This window comes from Emys orbicularis, chromosome 10, assembly GCF_028017835.1.
Source record: "Emys orbicularis isolate rEmyOrb1 chromosome 10, rEmyOrb1.hap1, whole genome shotgun sequence".
Taxonomy (NCBI): domain Eukaryota; kingdom Metazoa; phylum Chordata; order Testudines; family Emydidae; genus Emys; species Emys orbicularis.
The window spans coordinates 14,891,166-14,905,886 of NC_088692.1; the positions used below are offsets into that span (position 1 = coordinate 14,891,166).

Below are 14,721 nucleotides of genomic sequence, written 5' to 3' on the forward strand. Positions count from 1 at the left end.
CTGAACTTTGGTATCTTTTAAGAGTCTCTTTTTTTATAAAGCATCGATAAGATATAGACTGACTCAGGGAAAACAGTAGAATCTAACCTTGGAGTGTGCTCTGGACAAATGATAAAAAGTCTCTTTCTTGGTTAGTGTGTTGTACAGCACATCCTGACACCTGACAAATAGGCAATTCCCTAAGTGAAATTACACCTGTCTGCACAGATCACAAACTAGGATAGTGAAGGACATTTGCCATTTAAAGCAGCAAGCTTTTCTAACTTGTGCAATTTCAAGTCTGCATTATTGACAGAACCAATTCTGAGCCAAACTTGGTATGACTAGTCAAACTGTCTAATCGTTCCAACATATCTCAGTTGTAGTCAAGCGTTCAGACAAGAACCAAAAGGGAGATTAGTTCCGTGGTAGTTTAATCAATGTAAATAAATAGTGAACTAGGAATGCGTTTGAGCTTTTCAAAACTGTGCTTAATAAAAATACATTCAGAAATGTTACCTTTTGAAAAGAGTGTACTGTATCTGAGATTCTTCACTTATTCAGAATCCAAGTTCTAAATAAGACTCTTATGTGATTTAAATCAGCTAACATTACGATGCTTTCAACAAACTGGTGCTTGTATTCAAAAGAAAAATACTGGACAAAAAACGTTTAAGTGTATTTACTTCACTTTTTTAAAAAACCCATGATGTTATGCCCCAAAAATAGTAACTGCAGGATTTTTGCAGCTCCAATTGAAATTTCCAATAGCTTTTACTTTACATCATTGTTGCTTTAAATGCCTTTTCTCGTTCCTACATGCCCTTAGTAACTAAGACACCTATCCAGCCACCAGTATCCATTTTCAATACTTATCTTCAAGCCAGCTGCTTGGAAATGACAGAATGCAATGAGCCCTGTAGTCTTATTCCTCAAGGCTGTCAGCCTTCATCCCAAGGTCATGTCTACATCCAGATTTCCCAGGGCAGCACACAGCACTATCTACACGGCTATCAACCCCCTTACAGAAAATAAAATAAAACCTAATGACAAAGAACACGCTAATTAAAGAGCCAATCTATAGACATGTATGAGAGGAACGAGAAACTCACCAAAGAGTTGGGAAGGATTAGCATTAGTGGCTTTTTCATAATTAGTAAGTCCTTCATAAATAACCTTCCCGACTGCAGCATATAGGCATTCCAGTTCTTCATATTTTGACGCTACACTTGAAGTACCTGAGACAGAGTTGACAACATAAAAACCAAATAAGTTTTAGAATATTATATAGTTATTAAAACAGCACAAGGGGCTCTCTCTGAACCTTCTGTACTTGCATGTAAAAAAACCTGTATCTATTATACAACCACTGTGGCCTCTGTGTTGGGTATCACCTCCCCAGTATGCTCCCCAAAATTTTCCTAGTAATACGATGGTCTCGATTAATTTAGTAGTGCTATGACAGGACTTATCCTTGTCAAGTGTTCCATATTACCTAAAGCCTCTCTTTACACCCGATTTCCCTTTCTTGTCTTAGTAAAACAGTGATGTTCAACTACTGAAAAACAGCATTTTTCAAAGCAAAAAAATGGTAATTGCAAAAGACATTAAATTTATAGCAGGCATTTCTTGAGTCAAAGTAATGACTGCCACAGGTTATTAAGTTTTTATGTCAATGGCTAATGATGTATTCCACATGATTACTTATTTCAACTTTTTTTTTTTTTTTAGCGGAGGTTGAAAGTGCAAGCTAAAATGGACCATAAAATGCAGAACACATAAAACAGAAGATTAGCATATTCAGACTCCCTGCTCCCCTCCCCCCCCCCCCCACAACCACTTAAGTTATGCAGTGATAAAAGAAAAAGGAGGAGGAAAATACCACATACTTGGTTCTGTAGGGAATATACTCATTAAGCGAGAGAGTAGACTGTGGACAGCCCTCAAAACCTTGGTGTTTCCACATGTCATACAAGCAGCTACTCCTCGTTGCAGAGGTTTGAAGCTGCTAAGGATAGCTGGAGACTGCAGTACAGTTAATAGGAAACTTAGGACCTCTAACCCAGTGCAAATGTTGGCAAAGTTGGCCTGATTGGGCTGTTCCTAGAAGAACACATATAGTGGAAAAAAACAACAAACAAAAGAGCATTAGACTTGTTAGCTCACATCAAACCTGTGTGAAATCAACAACAACATGATTCCAGGCTTCCATTTTACAAGAGTTTCAATTCTGTTTTCTTACACTAGCCATGTTTTCCAGATCTGCAAAATATGAGACACTGGAAGCCACTAACTACCTATTTGCATACTTTTAACATTACAGGATTGGTGAAAGCAGCGAAGAAAGTGGCTCTCACCCTTGCCTGGCTAGAAACTGCTTGGAACAATGGGCTACATTATATTTGCCTGTGGAAATACCTTAAAGAGAAAGATATTGAAGAGAAGGTATAAAACAGCTTATTCTGATGGACTTTTAAAAGAAGTGCTTATGAGAAATGGGTGCTTCAAGCCCAGAAACAGGATGTCTGAAACTAAACTAATCTAATGAATGGAAAATACAAGATTTTGCTAGCCCTGTCTGTCTCCCATCCTAAAACATAACCACTGTTACAGTGAATTAGGCTGTATGACTTCACCTAATAGAAAGCAGAAGAATATTATTCATTATTTGGATTACTGTAGTGCCTAGGAGCCCTAATGCTAGGTGCTGTGCAAAACACAGAACAAAAGGACAGTCCCTGTACCAAAGAGCTTACCATCTACATGTTATATAAGCAATAGGGCCACCCACCTTCCTGCCTGTTTGTTTTTTGGCCTACTAGCTGCTGGATGGAGCGAGCTTTGCCTTTTCCAACTCATTATCCTGTAGGCATCACAAATAAGCAAGTAGAAGATTTGCAAGAGATGACAAACTGGAAGACTTCTTCTTCAGAGCACTGAAGGGAGTTACGACAGACTGCAGTTCAACAACTGGAAGTCCCAGAGGGCCTGGTTCTCTCAATTGCTCATGCAAGTAAAATTTGCCATCCTAACCATTACTCTACATTCTTATATTTATCTGGAAAGGGGTAACAATCTCCAGGACTCCACTCCTGAGCAAGGACTTGAATCCAGGTCTCCCCACTGCCAGTGAGTACCCTAACTGCCAGACTATAGGGTATTCTGAAATGGGGGTCTCACCTTTCCTGTTGAATCTTTGTATAAAAGACTTGAGTAATCATTGGGCCAGAAACAGAGAATGACTCTATAGCCCAGTGGTCAGAGGACTTACCTCATCTGGGAGGAGGACTTACTTGGTTCCTAGGTCTACTTCACTGAATATTTAAGTATTTTATAAAAAGTGGAACAGCTTCAACAGGAGAAATTGAGAGACACCCATCCCCAGAATACCCTGGAGGTTAGGCACTCACGTGGGGAAGAGGGGAGGAATAGTGGTTCAAGGTCCCTGCTCCGGAACATCAATTCAAATCTGGACCTCCCACATCCCAGGTGAGTGGCCTAATCACTGGGCTAAATGTTATAAGGGGGCACCACTACTACCACCACCTATTTCTCTTGCTCCGCCTCCAGTTTTGGTGCTTACATCCCCCTTGTGAATATAGTCTGAAAAATTGAAACAAGATGCTTCATTCATGTTGAAAAACTTTGTTCCAAGATCTCTTATTTGTTTCAACAAACAATTCACTAAAATTGTCCCAAAACTGCATTTTTCAGTGAAAAAAGTTACCGCTATAAAACTTGACCCAGCTTTAGTCCTCAGTACAAGCCTCTGCATCTTCTATTCACAGAAATATTCAAGTGCGGTCTTGTTTTACCCAAGTCCTGTTGTTATTTCTGCTCAGCCACCAATACCTCATAAGGCCTGCACTCACATAAATATATTTCCATTGGAATTACTGAGACCAAGAAAGGTGGGTGGGAGATAATTCTGACACAAGGCTGAATACGTTATGGTGTTTCATTTGTAGGACTGAAGAGAAAATGATGTGCTGAATAGCGGTTAAGTAATTGTGGTTGTTCTATTCAGCGTGGATAATATTTGCTATTGAAGTGCTGGATTTTAATGGGAGTTCTCATTAGTGAAGTAGTACAGTATTTTTGAAAAGCATAAGTAGAGTTTTGAGTAATGAATAATGATGAAGCATCATCAACTACAGAGGTTTAAAGCCAAATGTACACGGGTATATAGAAATAACAGCATTAACCACCTTTAAACAGAGGTAAACTAAACCAGTCCCAATGGTAGGAGGAGAAAATTATTAAAGTGGCTACCTTTTAAAAATAAGATTACCCAAGCAACTATCTTCATACCAGTAATGTACAGTATCTAAACCTCTGTCAAACAATATTTAGAAAAAGTAATCATGGTAAAAATATTCTTTAAAAATCTTAAATTCATTTACTACTGCAGAGAAGTAGGATTTGCCACTGCTTTATTCCACAGTAGGAAACCAAAAAGTGATCCTAATATATTTACCACAATAAGAAAGTTCATACTACTTACTACAGTAGTATGGTACAAAAAACTTAGTTTATAGTATTGTAAGATTATATGGCATACTGCCATGTAATATATTAAAAATAGGGATATCAAATTACTAAAAATAATCGCAATTAATCACGAGATTAAAAAATAGTCGCGATTAATTGATGTTTTAATTGCACTGTTAAACAATAATACAATACCAATTTAAATTGATTATAAATATTTTGGCGATTTTTCTACATTTTCAAATATATTGATTGTATTCTGTGTTGCAATTGAAAAGTGTAGAGTGCTCACACTATTATATATATATAAAATTTTAATTACAAAAAGAGATAAAGAGTTTTTTTCAATTCACCTCATACAAGTACTGTAGTGCAATCTCTTTATCGTGAAAGTGCAACTTACAAATGCAGAATTTATTTTAACATAACTGCACTCAAAAACAAAACAATGTAAAACTTTAGAGCCTACAAATCCACTCAGTCCTACTTCTTATTAAGCCAATCGCTAAGACAAATAAGTCTGTTTACATTTACCTGCCCACTTATTTACAATATCACCTGAAAATGAGAACAAGCGTTCGAATGGCACTGTTGTAGCCAGCGCTGCAAGGTATTTACATGCCAGATGGCATACGAATGTTTAACATGTCTGGCATGTAAATACCTTGCAGCGCTGACTACAACAGTGCCATTCGAACGCTTGTTCTCATTTTCAGGTGATATTGTAAATAAGAAGCGGGCAGGTAAATGTAAACAGACTTATTTGTCTTAGCGATTGGCTCAACAAGAAGTAGGACTGAGTGGATTTGTAGGCTCTAAAGTTTTACATTGTTTTGTTTGAGTGCAGTTACATTAAAAAAATTAAATACATGTAAGTATTCTAAATATTAATAAATTTAAATTGGTATTCTATTATTGTTTAATAGTGCAATTAAAACTGCAATTAATCACGACTTTTTAAAAATCTAGTTAATTTGTTTTACGTTAATCGCATGCATGAACTGTGATTGACAGCCCTAATTAAAAACTTCACTGTTAAGTATAGAATGCCAACCGTTCACTAAGACAAGGTGGGTGTTATCTTTTATTAGACCAACTTCTATCGGTGAGAAAGACAAGCTTTTGAGCTACAAAGAGCTCTTCTTCAGGTCTATACCACCAACAACTCCTTGCACCAGTCGTTTCCCCACCACCTTTGTCCCAGTTTCCCTACTCGCCATCCCCAGACCGGATTCCTCAACACTCTGCATTCCAGTCAGACTGCCTCCTCCCTTCTCCTTCATCCTGCTTGGGCGCCAGCAAAGGAAGCACTGAGAACAATTTCCATGCTCTTAATTCTGATGCGGGGTGTCTCAGCGGCCCGCAGCTGCCCAGAGGGGCAGTTGTAGAGACAGTCCTGCAGCCCTAGGCTGGAGCACGTCCAGCACAGACAGAATCTTCAGCGACTTTAGTTGCCAAACGTTTATAAGTCTCTGTTGAGCATGTGCAAACAGATCCATAAGCTTATTTGTTTCCTTTATTTTGTTTCTATCGATTTCATATGTAGTATTTACATTGCACGTTAGAACAAAAATCAGTTTTAATGACTCTACAAAGAAACTAAAATTATTTAACTAACAATACTAGCATTGCTACAAATGCTTGACAGAAAGAATCTAACATTTATTAACGTGCACTTCCATTCTCAAATGTTGACTTTTACCTAAATCCTCTTGTCAAGAAAAATGACAAGAATAATTACTCAAAAAAACCCTATAAATCAATTTCATTAGTTCTAGTAATGACAGTGATTAAACTAGTAATTAAATGGACCAACATTTAATTTAAAATTCTCTACAACAACATTGTGCTACTATCTTCAATATATAGTCTAAACCTAAGAGCTGCATATTATAAGTAAAATAGATCTCTCGGATACTGGCTAATCAAGAAATAGGTAAATTGTTAAAGACCTTCAATATCTTATTAAGCCAGTACTCAATTATGTCCTGTGTTATTGAATCTTAAAGCTCTACAAGGCTGGAATGTAACTTACCACAGTCATTAGCAGTTTATCAAACCACTGCAGTTTGAGTTCTGATTTTGGCCACATATCTGGTCGTAAAGCTGTCTTCAAAAGGTTAACGCAGCGTCGAGACAGCAATTCTCCAGGAGATCCAGCAGTGTTTGAGTTGTCATTTACCTAGCAATTAATCAAAATTATTGCAGAATGACAACCATTTATAACCATGATCTTTAGAACTCATTAATTTTTTTACACATCCTATGTAAGCATATCATTGTCTAGTTTTGGAATGGCTTAGCTAAAGTAACTATACCAATACAGTCACAGTACTGTATTACTCAAAAGGCTAGTATTGTATTTATATACAAACTGTTTTTAAGATGTTAACCAATTTACCTAGTCTGAAAAAATTCTCAAAGGGATGTCAGGTTGCAACAATATTTTATAATGTATTTTGCTAAGAATACAGCTGAGCAGACAATTCACAGGAACTATTTTGACTAATTTAAAGTGTCATGTTCACAATTTGTCAATGAGCAGTTTAAAGTTCTTTAGTTTATTCACGTTTAAAATTTTTGTGTGGGTAACATTTTCAAAAGCATCTCAGTGGCTTAGGAGTCTAAGTCGCATTTTCAAAGTCACACTTAAGAGACTACATCTCGGTGAAAGTCAGTAGGACTTTGTTTTCTCACCCATTGATCATGTGATTTAGGCATGTAGAAACCTAAGTAATAACTGCTCTAGTTTTGTTCCAAAATATATTTTTATATATCAAAAACCAAGTCAATTTATTACAGTTCTTTACATCTAAATGTCTCTTGTCAGCTATACAGACATCTCAAAGTATAACTACAAAGATATGGATCATGAATATTTTAAATAAAAATTTACATAAAAATCAGCATAACCCTATGTTCTTCATATGAACTTTTCATACCAATTTCCAAACTTTTCAGAAGACAGCCATTGTTAAAGTTTATACATTTATCCCAGAGTGAAAATAATGCTGTATAATAAAAGGTTATTTGCATTTCTGAACACTAATGAAGCATTGGTACATGCATTTCAGAATCAGACAGTACCTGGCAAGCAATTCTAATGAGGAAGTTGACCACAGTATCTGTATGCTGCTTGTCAATTGGCTTAGAAAGAAGTGCATCAGCTCCTGGCAACGACTGAGTACGTCCAAATACCTGTGCACACAATTTTTGCTCAATAAAAGAGGGGTAATGGTATATAATAAATTGTGCTTAAATAATAATATAAAGCACAACTATGAATGAATCTTAGTTTAACAGTGAGCAGGCTACAAAATTATGAAGGAAAATGAATATTAAGGTTACTTAATCTTAAAATTGCTGGTTATAAGAACAAAAGGAAACTGAATATTTCTTACTGCACTTATTGCCCCAGTAGCTGTCCTGAATCGTTTCACCTCTTGACCAGAATCAACAGACAATCCTCTTTTAACAGAAGATGAGGCAGAACTTGCTCCTTCTCCACTTGCACTTGGATCCATATCTGAATCTGGCTGAAATATCAGTGATACACACATTAAAAAAAAAAAAAAAATCATGACAACATTTTGATGTTCACCGAGACGGTTACTATTCCTACCTGTTGATCTTTAATTCTCTGCAATTCCCATTTGATGACTACTTCAGCAAGGTCCACAGCCAGTTTTCTTTGTTCAATGGTAACACTGGGAGTGAAACCCAACCTCTGCATGGCACTAACCATATGCTGCACCAAATGGTGTCTTACGGGGTAATAAACCTGTAGAAATGGATTCATAAATATGTTACATGTAAACTAATTATATTCTACATATTCCCTAACACACAGAAAACAGAATGGTAAATTAATTGCCTTTAAGCCCAGAGTTGGTTATATCTATACCATGCTCATTCCTCTAGAATTAAGACAAGAAGCTGGTACTTTGGTAAAACAAACATTCCTGACCAGATCTTCCCTGACTCACAGGTAATCCAGACTAAGGCTACAGCTACACTAGAGAGTGTACAGCAGTACAGCTGCACCAATGCAGCTGCGCTGCTGCAAGTTCTCTAATGTAGCTGCTCTAAGCCAACAGGAGAGAGCTCTCCTGTCGGCTTAACTACTCCCCTCCCGCAAGGGGCGGTAGCTATGTCAGTGGAAGAAGCTCTCCTACTGACATAGCGCTGTCCACACAGGTGCTTATGTCAGTGTAATTTATGTCACTCAGGCTGTAATTTATTCACCCCCCTAACTGACATAAATTATGCCGACATAAGGTGTAATACAGACATAGCCTAAGAATCATATCTATCTAGTGTTTCATTTTGGAAACGAACTACTCCAAACTTCACTTTCAGTGTTGCTTTCAAATGTTTTACTAGCACTTCAGTTGGCTCCCTATTTACGCTATTTCATGCAGTGTGCAAGCTAATTTTAAAAGTGCTTTTGGACCAAGACCAAGCTGACCCTTTGCTTAAGTTAAATTGGTATTTCAGGCATGTGTGTGCTTTTGGGAACATGACTCTTTAAACCACCATGTATGGGTGGAGGAGGCTTTAACAAACAAAAAGCAATGCAGAGGGCATGTGAGTAGAAAAGGGAAAGATGAAACTATGTAAAAGCAAAAGTTAGAAGAGACAGAGGCATTTCAGAATTGGCCAGATATATTGTTACATTAACGGCAGAGATTTTCAGCTTTAAACGTTTGTAGTGTGCACATGTGCATAGAGAACCATCTCCTTTAAATATTTGTTCTCTGCTATATAATTTGGATCTCACTCATTTTTATTTAGTCTGTATTATTTCTCCTAGGCATCTAGGATAATTTATCCAATTGTTCGGTTGGTCACGGTATACATACCTTGAAATGCTGTACTATTAAATGCAAAATATGGACCAGTTGTGGAACTGTATGGCCCTCTTCTACAATGATTTTTCGTGTCCAGTGAGTCAGCATCTGATGTCCATCCTCCATTCGAGCAGGCACAGCTGGAGTTAGAATAGCCATTGCTTGCCTGACAATTGCTCGAGCCTCCATTGCATGAGCTTTTAGAAGACTGTGAAAAACCTAAAAAAGGAGTGATCCTCTTAAACATGGTACAAACCTCTTCTTCTAAAGAATAATACAGCTCTTTAAGACCTTTTCTCTTGAATAAACGGCAGTTTCACTCCCTTGTCCTACCTGCTATCCTGTTTTTCCCCAGTGTCTGATGTTAAGTTTTCTTATAGTCTCTCCCCCACGAATCCCTTGATCTCTTTCTCAAACACCATTCTTTCAAATGATACTGCTAATGCCCTGATTCTAAGATCTCTAAATATTACCTGCTTCTTCACTGCCTCATCTCCCTTATTCACCCATCTCTAAACTCTTTGAAAGTGTCATCTATGCCCACTACCTTGAATTGCCTGCATCTCTCTCCTTTATACCCGTCAGTTACCTTCTAGCCTCTTCATATTCTAAAACTGCCCCGAAAGTTACCAATGATCTTCTCCATGTTAAGTCCAATTCAAATTTTTCAAGATCTTTTTGCTGCCTTCATTCATAGAATATCAGGGTTGGAAGGGACCTCAGGAGGTCTAGTCCAACCCCTTGCTCAAAGCAGGACCAATTCCCAGACAGATTTTTGCCCCAGCTCCCTAAATGGCCCCCTCAAGGATTGAACTCACAACCCTGGGTTTAGCAGGCCAATGTTCAAACCAATGAGTTATCCCTCCAGGAACAAGCCCCTCTTCCCACTGAGCTTCTCAGGTGACTCTCCTCTCTCACCTACTGCCTTCACTGGTTCCCTTCTTGTAGATACCCCACAACGTGCTGGTCTTTGGCCTGCTCCTTCTATACTTGCTCCCTGGGTGATCTTATCTGCTCTTATGGTTTTAGTTATCACATGTATAATGATTATTCAAAACTACATCTCCATCCTCCATGACAGGCCCTCCATTACAGTACAAAATAACGGATTAAAGAAAGCATACACCAGAAATAGTACTTATCAGCATCCCTTTAGCATATTAGAGCAAATTTGTACACAATACCTGCAACACTATCTTCTTATGTATGGCAAATTTTGCAATGATGTGTGCTAAAAGCAAATGTCCACTGTACTTGCACGCTGGGTCCACACACGCCTTAGACAAGAGACAGGGCCAGGCAAAGGTCATCAGGCGTCGTAGTTTGCTGTTCCGATTCTTGTTATTGTCATGAATGTGATGTGGGGCATGTTCCACAAGAAGCGTTGCAAATTGCAAGAGATAAATTCTCAGTGAATCCAACATATCTGCCTGCTTTTCTGGGTCAAGTACCTATTCCCAAGAGTGGAGGGGTAGCAAGATGGGAAAGGGGGGGGGGGGGAGCGGAGAGAGAGAAAAAGAAAAATACTTTTACAGGTTGGTATCTGCAGCAACAGATAAGAGGACTTTTAGAACAATGTACTTTTATCACCAGCTATCAGCACTCTCCAAAGGAATGGGCAACTGTCCATTTCTCATCTATTGCCCAAATGATCTTTGATTACACTGTATGCACATACATCTACATTTAGGGCCAGGTTTTCAAAAGTCTTCAGCACACACAACGGAGGCCAGATTTTCATAAGAGTTCAGCTCCCACTTTGGCAACTAAATGAAGTGAGCACATTTTTATAATAAGGGGAGCTGAGCACTTCTGAAGACCTTGCCTTCAAAATATCTTCAACAGTGACTATCTTATATTTGCTGTCAGGTATAATAATGAGGCACAAGTCAGTTCTATGACAACTTCAAGGGTCTGTAAAGACTCTTCTTACCAAGAGGTAGGTGATACAGGGGGTTACTGCAGCAAGCCTTCATTCATAAAGAAATATGTTGAAATCCTAGTGAAGTCACAAGTAACTTGAGTATTTGTAATCTCATTCTAGCTCCTGGTGTATATTTCTCCACAATTCAAAATCATTGTATGAGTCAGTGTAATTGACCACTTATATTTAGAGAAAGCCCTGGCCAGAAGTAGCAAGAATAATTCAGATCAGGATTGAAATGTCAATCAACTTAGGTACATTTATTTTATTTTTCGCCTTTCAATTCTTTAAAGCTAGCAGGGATGGATACCTTTGTTATAAAAACACTGGTGATACTTTCTGGATTATCTCCTTCTGGATTGGGTGGTCCCAGAAGTTGTTCTCCTTCTGCCTTTTCAAAACTATACAAGAATGCAGGATTCAAGATATGCTGCAGAACCTACAAACCAGGAATGGAAGAAGTTAATACTATGCTATTAAGTTCTCTAAATAAAACAATTACTTAATAAAGCTATCTGGATTATTTCTGATTACGGACAAAACCAATGCACTGCAGCTTCAGAGCCTCTTGAAGTTCTCTCTTTCAAACTTAGAGACTGCATGTAAAAAAGCCTGGACAGATTATTTTTTTTATTTGGGGCGGGGGGGGAGGCTGACGACACAAAAATTGGCTTCCTAGAAAGGGCAGATTAAGGGTTTGTCTACACAGCCTGCAGTCTGGACTTTTGGTATGGACTACAGAATGCACTACCACGCTGTGCTGTAACTACCTTTTAGTTCACGCCCGTTGTTGGCCACACGTGGGAGTTAGAGCACAGCACGCTAGTGCACTCTGCAATTTAGTCCAAACTGCAGGGCCACCTAGGCATAACCTAAGAAATGCTCAACTTTGAAAGTTAGAGGAATTGCTGACTCCATCTATTATTGGTCTTCCACGTATATGGTATTTTCACATAATTGGCTCTGCCAATTACTGAACTCTTTTTGACATTTAAGCAAGCAAGGTTTGTTGCCCTAGTTCCCAAGATGAGAATTAAACCTAAATATCAGCCTATTTTGATGTAATTGCTTTACTTACCTTGGCTTTCAGCTCATCTCCAAAGTTTGGGTCATTGAAGTCTACAAACCGGAAGAACAGAGCCCGTTTTTGGGAAATACTATAGTTTTTTGGGATTTCTTCTTCCATGTACTCCTTTAAGAAAGTCATATTGCAGAGAAAACGGCCGGTAAAAGCTCGAAGCAGCTGGAAGAGCAATTCTATATCACCATAATTCCTTCTGGAAAAGGAAACAATTAAAACCTCTTGTGAGAAACTGGTATCAGACTATTCTGTTTGATAACTTGGTGGAGGAGTCATCATTGCTTTTAAACATGCACAGTTAAAAAACCCCAGGAGTTGCTAAAAGTAGTCTTGGTTCTAACAGCAGCACGAAGGAGCAACTTTCAGTTTTTTCTTCCACACAGCATTATGCAGCAGTTTTATTTTGAAAGTACAGAAAAGATATACACAAACGGAAAAAAAAGGATTTGATCAATAAATAGTTCTACATACTTGCAGTAATTCAATAAGCAGTATGCCAGTAGTTTCGGTTCTTTCCAGTTTGTTGCAGCCATATTCTCCTTACGATGTCTTTCTTGAAAAGCTTCGCTTACCCACACACGTCTTAACTGACTCACTAAGGAATGCTGATTTGCCAACCAACATTCATCATTCTTAACTATAATACTTATGATCTGTCAAAAACAAACAAGACAAATAAATCTATTAGACATATCTAATAATAGCAATCAGAGAGACAAGGTGGATTAGTTAATATCTTTTATTAGACCAACTTCTGTTGGTAAAAGAGACTCTTTCGAGCTTATGCAGAGCACTTTTTCTGGTCTGGGAAACAAGTTGTTAACGGGCCACTTCACCTTAAATGGTCCCTTAGAACAGTGGTTGTCAAATTTATTTGATTGTGCCCCCCCACACCCTTTCTCAGTGTCTGTAGTCCTTTGCGCCCCCTTCCCCTCCGCTCCTTCCACACAAGTACATATACCACCACCCAGCTCTGAAGGCAGCGCGGAGAGCAGCGGCTGCTGGCCAGGCGCCCAGCTCTGAAGGCAGACCGCCTTCTCATGCCCCCTCCAGAATACATTCTGTGCCTCCAGCCCCCCCCAGTTTGAGAACCTCTGCCTTAGCTTAGCATAAGTAGTTAGCACATATGCTATTTGTTTGACCTTGTATTTAACTGACACTCTTCGTACCTTTCCCAGACCAGGGGAAGAGCTCTGTGCAACTTGAAAGCTTGTCTATCTCACCAACAGAAGTTGGTCCAATAAAAGATATTACCTCACTCACCTTGTCTCTCAAATACAAGTTGTCCACATATACTTCAAGGAACCACTCAAGGTGAAGAGGCTCATTAACACCTCTCCAATCACCAGGGGTGGGGCGGGGAAAAGGGAGTGGGGTGGGGGAAAGCTGTGGGGAGGTTTAGTGGGTTACAGATTGTTGTAATAAGCCATAAATCCAGTGCCTCTATTAAGTCCATGATTTTTAGTGTTTAGCAAAGTTATGCATTTAAAGCTCCCAGGCTTGAAGGTGCCTTGAAGCTTAAATTTATAACTTTGCTAGACACTAAAAATATGAAATATGTGTTAGCTACTTATGCTAAACAATCTGTTCCACTTTGCATTTAGCTGTGACACTGAGTATGCTTCCCAGACCTGAAGAAGAGCTCTGTGTAAGCTCAAAAGTTTGTCTCTCTCACCAACAGAAGTTAATCCAATAAAAGATATACCCTCACCCATATTGTCTCTCTAATATCCTGGGACCAACACAGCTACAACACTCCATAACAGCAATCTTGATATGCAGGGACACATTTCAGATTGATTTAGGGCTAAATATGGTTCTATAAAAATTGTCCATAGAAACAATGCCATTAATTCATTTTCTTTTTAGCTCCAATGAAAGATATATTTTTTAAAAGTTTAAACATCCCTATTCAGCATTGGCAGCATTATGCTAGTAAATGAGAAACAGAAGAGTCAAACTAACTGTCTATTTTCTTTAAGCCAAGTAAAATGCAACAAGTAAACTGGCAGGTGAAAGGGAAATTCAATTTTTTTGAACTGTTTTACAAATCTACCAATACATATGTGACATTACTCAGTGTATCTATAGTCAGCGTCCCTTTAAACAGATTTGAACTATCCATGACAACGTTTGTGAAAACAGCAATTAAATACCTTGATAGCCTGAAACTGAAGATCAAGACGCATTGTGCTGGTGCTTGGTGATCCGGGCCTAACAGCAGCTTGGGTGCCACCAGGTAACAGTAAAGTGATAAATCGATTTGGATTAGCTGCCAGGACATCTCGTAAAGGCTTCGCATCTTTGTGTTTTAAAAAACTCTGGAGAAGGGCAACCAACCATTATAGGAATAAATTTTAAAGAAAAAAACATACCAAAGGTTGTATCATCACACA

The 14,721-nt window shown here is 38.4% G+C and overlaps 1 protein-coding gene across 1 annotated transcript in view; it reads right to left on the reverse strand.

The window, feature by feature from the left end:
• The window catches only part of TRRAP (transformation/transcription domain associated protein), a 153,623-nt gene that overhangs the window by 75,396 nt on the left and 63,506 nt on the right, over positions 1 to 14,721 (reverse strand). Inside the window, exons 37-48 of the mRNA XM_065412772.1 lie at positions 14,482 to 14,646; positions 12,797 to 12,978; positions 12,323 to 12,521; positions 11,555 to 11,683; positions 10,505 to 10,771; positions 9,333 to 9,539; positions 8,093 to 8,251; positions 7,872 to 8,006; positions 7,558 to 7,668; positions 6,506 to 6,652; positions 1,869 to 2,082; positions 1,092 to 1,217 (exon numbers count right to left, since the gene is read on the reverse strand). Of these exons, the coding sequence (XP_065268844.1) occupies positions 1,092 to 1,217; positions 1,869 to 2,082; positions 6,506 to 6,652; positions 7,558 to 7,668; positions 7,872 to 8,006; positions 8,093 to 8,251; positions 9,333 to 9,539; positions 10,505 to 10,771; positions 11,555 to 11,683; positions 12,323 to 12,521; positions 12,797 to 12,978; positions 14,482 to 14,646 (2,041 nt within the window). The remainder of the gene's footprint in view (positions 1 to 1,091; positions 1,218 to 1,868; positions 2,083 to 6,505; positions 6,653 to 7,557; positions 7,669 to 7,871; positions 8,007 to 8,092; positions 8,252 to 9,332; positions 9,540 to 10,504; positions 10,772 to 11,554; positions 11,684 to 12,322; positions 12,522 to 12,796; positions 12,979 to 14,481; positions 14,647 to 14,721) is intronic.